At 36.3% G+C, this 8,963-nt stretch overlaps 1 protein-coding gene across 1 annotated transcript in view; it reads right to left on the bottom strand.

Annotated features, from left to right (window-relative positions):
* TMTC1 (transmembrane and tetratricopeptide repeat containing 1) overlaps positions 1–8,963 on the bottom strand; it is a gene marked incomplete at its 5' end in the record, with an annotated part of 170,532 nt that overhangs the window by 24,690 nt on the left and 136,879 nt on the right. The window contains 5 exons of the mRNA XM_008573589.1: positions 1,793–1,915; positions 3,259–3,396; positions 4,370–4,514; positions 5,124–5,259; positions 7,336–7,438. Coding sequence (XP_008571811.1) covers positions 1,793–1,915; positions 3,259–3,396; positions 4,370–4,514; positions 5,124–5,259; positions 7,336–7,438 — 645 coding nt within the window. The remainder of the gene's footprint in view (positions 1–1,792; positions 1,916–3,258; positions 3,397–4,369; positions 4,515–5,123; positions 5,260–7,335; positions 7,439–8,963) is intronic.

Here is an 8,963-nt window from a genome sequence, read left to right as displayed (position 1 = left end):
CTCAATTTCTCTGTAAACCTAAAACTGCTATAAAATAAAGTGTATTACTTAGAAAAAAAAAATCAAATCAACTATCACAAGTCTATCTCCTGTCAACTTGGCACCCATACACGGCTCCTTAAACCATACTTAATGTCCAAATGAAGACAAAAACAAAGTGGTAATTTGCTCAATTTCTCTGTAAACCTAAAACTGCTATAAAATAAAGTGTATTACTTAGAAAAAAAAATCAAATCAACTATCACAAGTCTATCTCCTGTCAACTTGGCACCCATACGCAGCTCCTTAAACCATACTTAATGTCCAAATAAAGACAAAAACAAAGTGGTAATTCTGCCTAACATAATGCAACTATCCTGCACACAAACAAAAACACACTAATCTCTTCCTCAGGAGAGGAAGTAAAGGCCTTCATTGATGTTTATTCTTCCCCTCATATTCAATAACTTAAATACTATGATATAAAATTACAAATAGTGATATAAAGTCAATACATCTTGTTTTATGTGAAAAGGGAATATATGTTTTTTACATATATGTTTACAAAAAATTATTTAATACATGTGAATCATACACAGAAGTGTAACATATTTTAGTTATTATTATCAGCCAATGGCCCTATTTCTTCTTCTCATAAATCTAACCACTCTATAATATTATTCAATCCATTTGTCAAGCAACTAAAAATGCTTTTGTTTTCAACTCAGTGTATTAACATACAAATAGATATAGATATAATATAAATACTCATAATTAAATTATTAACAATTAGTCATGTTAGTTACAAATAACTTTAGAATGAAGGTACTGAAAGTGTTCATGAAGCAGAGAAAAATCCACAATTTCTGAGAAAAACACTCACATCTTTTCAGAAAAAAATGTCACAATTTCTGTCTCTGTTTTAAGGGTTCACATTCAAATGAGTTCTCCCCAGTAACTTTCCATGTGTTTTACAATGACATTTCAAAAGCCACTCACTTGTTTACTTTTCAACACAATTATATCATCTGAGATTTTACTTTTCCCATAATATTAATCCCAACTTCTGACTTTACCAAGATACAGGAACATAGTATGGTGTGTCTGTTTCCTATCTATTTATTTGTAAATGTCTTCTTGATTTCGACCTGTGAATAAATTTTACTCCAAAGCTGTAGATATAAAATGAAAACATTGTTTTAGGACATGAGAAGGAATGTGGGCGCATACATATACACACACTGGGGGGTGGGTGAGGTGGGGAGAGAGAGAGAGAGAAAGAGAGAGAGAGAGAGAGAGAAACACCTAACAATACAATGTAATGTAAGACACTTTCAAATGACTGGTGCCTTAGTGAGACATCAAGTGTTTTTTAAGAGTTCAGAAGAAGCAAGGTCACTGAGAGGATGATCAGGGAGGCTTCTTAAGCGAGGACGACTGAGACAGCGTCTTGTGTCTTGGTGGATGAGTGGGAATCTGTTGGGGAGAGGGAGTATTTCAAAGACGTGGAAATGCCCAAAGCTATTCAGGCTCTAGACCAGCTGGAATAGAGTGTTCTTGCAGGCAAAGAGAAAGAGAGAAGCTAGTTTGAGGCCAAAATGTGGAATGCTTTGAACATCAAATTAAAGGTGATAATTCAGAAAATAATGCAGAGGCATTTTGTAACTCTGAATAGTCAAAATCCAGAAGCTTCATTATAAAAACTAAACATAACATTATGTCAAGTAATCAGCAAGTGCACTGAATATGAAAGATTGGAGGGGTAATAATTTTAGTCCATGAATTTAACAACAATTTTATTACGTGTTTATACCTCAAAAGCTTTGTCAAGAAGGTTCTGCTCTCGTAGTTGATTTCCTTTTGTGAAGAAAAGTTCAGATACAACTTTTGGGTCCTTTGGTTTCAGCTGGAGAGCCTTGTCTATAGCATTGAGTGCCTGCAGAGATTAGAAATTAAGACAGAATAAACAAAGATTAGGTAAAGAAAAACTAACAAATGATAAAATTTATACTCTTTGTTCCTATGTATTAGCTAGTGTGGTGCGTGACAAAATACATTCTTCGTTCTCTCTGATTTTCACATTGAGAATTAGTGGCCCAGACAAAATTATTTTTCCGGTACTCCAGATTTCCAATTTATAGGTTAATGACAATAGGAGGTCCCAGATCACTTTACAGGGAGGTCATGTGATACAGCTGAACGAAAACAAGATTTGGGGTCAGATGTTTGCCCTGAACACATGCCCATCTCAGGTGCCCACACTGATCCTAGTGCCCACTGCCCCCTCTCTACCACAGCCAAAGCAAAAATCTGATCATTATTGCTCTGCTTCTTAAGACCTCACATCTTCTCCCAGGATAAAGAACAAAACCCTTGGCCTGGCTTCAAGGGGTGTAGCCCCAGCGCCCTGTGTTTGCGTCTTTCACTGCACCCCTGCTCCCTCAGGTTCAATCCTCAAACATCTCAGTATCCCTCACTGGGGCCGCAGGGCCTTTGCACATGCAGTTTCACTGCCCAGAGTTCTCTTTGCTGCCCCTCTGCCTAAAACTCTTACTTATCACCCAGCTCCTACTTCCTCACCACTTCACAGGGAAACCTGGTTTTCCAGACCTGTCGTCAGTCCCCTGACTGATTACATTCTGTTGGGGACCATGTAGCTCTTCATGACATCACTGAGCACAGCTATAATTCCACATTTGTTTTGTGATTACTTGTTTGACCTCTGTCTCCTCCTCTACTGTAGGCTCCATGAGGACAAGGGCAGTGATTCTTGCTTCTTTCATATCTCTTTATCCCTGGTGCCTACCACAGAGTCTGGTACATAACAGGGATTTGGTAAATATGTTTTTGAGTTACTTCATGAATTTACTGGTTATGTGACTTTTAAAATGAAGGTAAACAATAACAGTTGCCACACTGGGTCACTGACCTGCCGTCTAGGGTTGTTATAAGGATTACATGAAATAATATATTAGAAGGAACACACAAAATGAAAAAGCATGCAAATGTTTGTCTTGATCTTTATAGACATAGCTGAAAACAAACTGAGACAATACCATATGAAATCTTTAGACCAAGGGTGAACCAAGAAAATATTATTTCAAGGGATGTCTTAGGAGTTAAGGGGATATGTGTAAAAAGTTCCAATAACATAGGGTATGCCAACTGATAATAGGTAAGACTTCTGAGCCTTACAGATGTGTAAATTGGAGAATCATTTAGGCACACACCATTTTCTACCTATGAATCTAAACAACTGTGAACATTGTCCTTCTCTACCTTGTTGTGCTGCTCCTGCTTGCTGTAGATTGCTGACAACAGGCGGTAACATTCAAGGCATCCAGTCTCCTCTGACACAATGTGATTGGTCATTTTTTCAGCTTCTTTCGTCTGACCCATCACAGCCAAAACCTGAGCCTGCAAAACCACATAGACCTTGGCTTAAAAGATCCTTTGTTATTTCTTTATCAAATGAAGGATCTCTAAATAGAGGCATTCAGAAAACACTCCTGACAAAAATGCTTAGCATCTATTCAGTGACTCACAGAGAAGGCTAAATTATCAGTTTCTAGGTTTTAATCTTTTGCTGTTTGTTTGTTTATTTAGGTGCATGTGTGCATCTGTGTATGAATGAAAAGAACACCAGTAAAATGGCTCATGCCTTTTAAAAAATTTAACTAAATGGGTGAAGAGAGACATAATTTCTCATTATTTCAACAGAACACTGTGTTTGTAACAAGATAACAAGTTTGATTTATTGCACATCTAAGGAAGAGTGAAGTTCCAAGCACTGAAATAAAAATATTGTTGATATTACTGTTAATTTTCCTAAGTTTGATAACCTTACTGTTGTTATTTAGAGAATGTCCTTGTTCTTAAAAACTAGATAACATATGATTCAAGAACAAAATAACATGTATTAATACAGCAAATATATGCAAACACATTCTTAGCGTCTAAATATACAACATATACATATATGTATATGTGTGAGGGGGGTCTTCAAAAAGTTCATGGGAAGATTTGTATTATCTTTTAATTCTATTTTCCATGAACTCTTGAAGTACCCTCATACATGCATACATGAGAGACTGACACACAAATGCATCAAAATGTTAAAAAATCAATGGATCTGGGTGAAAGGGTATATGGAAGTTTTTTTTTTACTATTCTTGAAACTTTTTTGTAAGTTTCAAATTATCTCAAAATACAAAAAAATTATTTTGGGTGTCCATTTGGTGAATGGCTCTAACACTGGTTATATGAATATTCATACAATGAATATATTTTTGTATTCTAGCTCCAGTTTTGAGACTTGATGACCACAGCTCTTTGCATTGCATGTTGTGCGTATGCTCCCAGCTTAATTTTCTTTCATCCTTCTACTCACCAGTGCCAGGCGGAGCTCCCTTTGAGAAGGCTGAAGTGCTGCAGCTTCCTGGTAAACCTGCAAAGCCTCTTCATATCGGCCGGTGTTGTAATACAGTGCTCCCAAAGGTGACAATATCTCAGCTTTGTGTGCCACCTGCAAGGCACTGAGTTTGGAGAAAGATTAATTGACACTTTTCTTCTAATAGGTAGTACATTTCCAAAGGTCTAAACATAGATTTAGGGAGGACTATCCATGCTTTGAGACTCTGCTCCAACATGGTCTTTGTTTTTATATCAAGAACAAGGTTTAAAAAAAAAAAAAAAAAAAAAAAAAAAAAAAAAGTCATGATGCCACCCTGTGAACAGAAGAATGTCTCTAGTGACCAATCAGTATGGAAACTGAGCCCCAGTGACCTTGCCCATTAATGCCAATAGTTTTGTTCTATATGCAGTCTTTCACATATTCCCTATTTTTGAAACTGCTGTTTGTGGTTTGGGTCGCAGTACATAGCTTCAGAAAACAATGGACTAACTAAAGTGAGAATTAATTCCAAACTTGGTTTAGCACCATGGTCTAACAAGCAGGAAAAATGTCATTAACTGGGAACCATTTATACAGTTGTATTCTTCTCTTGGGAGACGAGAATCAGTATCATCTGACTTTGCAAAATTTGCTGCTCTTCTGAGAGCACATCTGTTCCAATTAACTAAAAAGTTGATTGGTATTGCTGAGGTCTCTGGGCTACTTATAAAATAAGGAAAATGAACTTTACCGTTTGTACCATTCTTCAGCCATGCTGTTCTCTCCCAACGACCTGTAGAGTCTCCCCAGGTTCACCATGGCCACGTGATGGCTTGGGCTAAGTTTGATTGCCTGCTGGTAATGAGTCACTGCCTTCTCTGGAGAGCCTGTAGCCAGTGATAGGTTGGTAAGAGCAGGACATGCCTTAATTTCTCTTCTGACATATTCTTCCTCATTAGTACAGAGTCGTACCAATTATTCAGTTTGTAAATCAGCTTGCATTTTGGCTTCTCCTTGCCATTGACTAACTTTGGATAATTTCACTGTTAGTTCTTCACACTTCCAAAGAAATTAATAAAAAGAAAGCAGTAAAAACTAAAACCTATTTCTTTTATTATATATATTATTTTAGTCAAAGTGTTTTCTGGTCATTGCCTTTGCTAATACGATGTTTTCAGATTACTGGTGATTGTTATTTATGCAAGATGTGTAACAATCACTGCGTATATAACACTGATATATAACAACGAGCTGCCTCCCATTGTGCAAAAAATAGAATAGGCTACTACAGAAAGAAAATTGTCCTGAAGCAATTTCTAAGGGTCTATCTCAATTACTTTACTGCAACATAGTATACAGGCATTTCTTTAAACAAGTATGTACCAGCTCTGTCTTGAAAATCTCTTTTTAAATCATACATTTTTAAATGGTATTTATTTAATGGGACTTTAAGCATATTAATAATGCCACCCTGTATTTTGCCCAATGCATTATATAAATATGTATATATTTATATATAAGTATATAAATTTATATATAAATATAATTATAAATATATAATGCATTTGTCCAATGCATTATATATTTTAAATACTTTTATTTATATAATCTTTGCACATATTTAGCTGCCTTTTCATACCACTTATCCACCTCTTATGATTTGAGAGATATTAAAAAATAAACAAAATTACTACTTTACAGATACAGATATTAAAGTGAAAGGACATTAAGAGATTTGACAAAGATCCCAGGGCAAGTGAGGGTAAAGGCCAGACTACAATCAAGTCTCCTTAGTCTGATAAAGCTCCCTAAAGAAGCTTCCTAGTGAAGTGATATCTAAATGACTGAACTTTAGAACAGTCTGAAGTCCTAAGCAGGAGGGAATGTTTATTATCTGCATAGAAATCATCTCAAGTGCACCTTCTTTGAATACAAGTTTGACTAGTAGGAATCAAAGGGAACTCTACGTGGTCAGTGAGTTGTTACTGTTGTTTTCTGGGGTGTAGGGTGGGAATGTCTGTTGTTGAAATAAAAGGAAGAGGATTAGACCAGGCCAACAAGAGGGCTTTTCTGTTTTTTATAGCTTTATGACACTTAATTTATTATTATGTGGCTAATGAACCAGCAGGTGGCACTACACAACAATTTTACATACATAAGGTAAGTTTACTAGATGTATCAGCATGTAAATTTATATTCTACAAAACAGAAGAGCTTCAAATATCCTAGAAAATAAAAACCCTCTCAAGCATTTCATATTGAAAAAATAATTAAAACTGAATTTTACTGCAGGGCGGCTAGTCTAGTTGTCAACAAGAACAAAGTGGTGCTTTTACATTAAATTCAAATATCGTTTCATTACTTATAAGTATTCATTACATGCCAACAGTATATGGGCTCTGCACAAATCATGAAGAAAATAGAATCCCTGCCCAGTAATGTTTTGCATTAAATAAGATGAAGTAAGTGTATTTTATATAGCACCTGTCATATAAGAGCACTGTATCAATTATAATAATGCAGTTTCTGGAATGTATATCAAGGAAGGAGCAATGAAACCATGCTGGAGGCTTTATTTTTTATCAGTTACAGAAAAGTATTTACCATCTGCCAGTAACTAGATTCAGAGGCAGGTTCTGCATCATTGTAGAGAAACATTTCATCATCACAGATTTATAAACTTGTATAAATGATACTCAAAGAAGAATGGAACTCATTAAATCATCAAGGCTACTATCTGCCACCTGGGGAGTTTTCCTTAGAGACATTGCTATAAGAACTGGGCAGATATTACTGAACAGAGCTTGAAGATGTAGAGAAATGACAGCCCTAACGTACAACGTGAACTTTGTGCTAAGCCTAGTGAATGTTACTTCTGAGGGATTATTTGTTTTACTGTCATTTTGCTTGATAAATGGTATTATCTAATCTCAACGGAACAGTTTCTGTTTAATTTCACTTACCAGAATCAACTAAGAAGACCCCATAGTTGTTGTGTAAATCTGAGCTGTCTGGACAGTTCTTTATTCCAGCCTGGTATATTTCTTCAGCTTCCTTAAATCTTTCCTTTAAAAACAAACAAAGAAAAATAAGTGAGAAATTTTAAAAAATCAACAATAATCTGAATATTGGGATTGGGAAAAGCAAAAAACAAAAAATTTAATGAGCAGCTACTATACAATAGTATAAAATACTGTATACTTTGCCTGAATCAAAGTCAATATTAACTGTGCACAAATATCTACAATTCATATCTGTGTTTACTTCCTTTTGGGCAAACAAATTGATGTTTACTAAAATGGGACACTTGGAAGGATTTAGATTTGTACAACATGCCCACCACTGGAAAAGGCCTGAAAATAGTGTTTGAATGGGATGCCCTTTACCCCAGTAACCCTCCAAATGGAAAAGGATACAAAATGGTAGAATGTTTCCAGAAGTGGCAATCCTGTTGCAAGGCAAGGAGGCCTTGAGGGTTGTTTGACAGCTATGTTTACAAAGATTACACACTTTTTACCTATACTGTATAGCTTATTTGGGGAGGTTTTTGAGGGAAGTAGGGAGGTGGCTTATGCAGATTATGGGGAAGGCTTTGCCTTATGCTATTCTCACTTGAAATATTTCTACAGCACATCAGAATGTTTGCTACTTCCCTTATTCCGTCTGTGCTTTGCATCTCTGAGATGTTCACTCCATCAGGATTCTCTGTCCTCTCAAAGGCATACATACCTCCAACCTGCACGGCAAGGTCCAGATCAACTGGGACAATTGCCCTCATGTTCTGCTCCTCTAAAGATTCACTTTAACATGCTTTAATAATTCCGAATTAGCTTTTAGGTACATTTTTCACAACCATCTGGGATCGTCACATCATACTTTCTTTTACAATTTAGATGGTAAAGTCTAATTAATTAATCGAGGTTTCCCAGATTCTAAGAATTATTTACCAACAAGTACACTATTTCATTTTTCCCTAGTACTGCCATGAAGGTCAGGTGAAATGATTTGTCATAAAGCACGTAACAACTTTTTCTTCAATATTCTCTAAGTATGAACATTTTCTAAAGCTTTATCACAAGTGACTAGTACTGAGCACTTTACCAGATACATGAAAAGAGAAAGCAGAGCAAGAATTTTCTCAGAAACAACACCTGAAGCCTGTGAACATAAATGTGTTCGACATTCACCTTGAGCGTTGAGCAATAAGCCAAGAAGCAAAAATCTGATTTGACCCAGAAAGGTAACAAATACTTTACCCTCTGCAGAATGACTAATGCCATCTGTTTGAGTCCACACATTTAAGTACCATTAGGGAAAAAGTTATGGTTTGAGTTTGGCAAATTTTACTTATTTGAATTACAAATCCATGGTTCAGCAAAAATGCAGATCCATGTCTCTAAAAATGTTTTTTGTTTTTTTTTTTTCCTTTTTGTCTTTTTTCGTGTCCGGCAACGGATCGCAATCCTCAGTGTCACACCCGTACCAGACCGGGACCGGCAACGGGATCGCAACCCTCGGCACTGCGCCCGCACCTCACTCAGCCAGTGAACAGGAACCAGTCTGTATGTGGGATCCGAACCCTCGGCGGGAG

Source organism: Galeopterus variegatus, unplaced genomic scaffold (assembly GCF_000696425.1).
Source record: "Galeopterus variegatus unplaced genomic scaffold, G_variegatus-3.0.2 Scaffold937, whole genome shotgun sequence".
Taxonomy (NCBI): Eukaryota; Metazoa; Chordata; class Mammalia; order Dermoptera; family Cynocephalidae; genus Galeopterus; species Galeopterus variegatus.
Note: the sequence above shows the minus strand (reverse complement) of the source record. Positions and strands in the feature narration are given on the sequence as shown.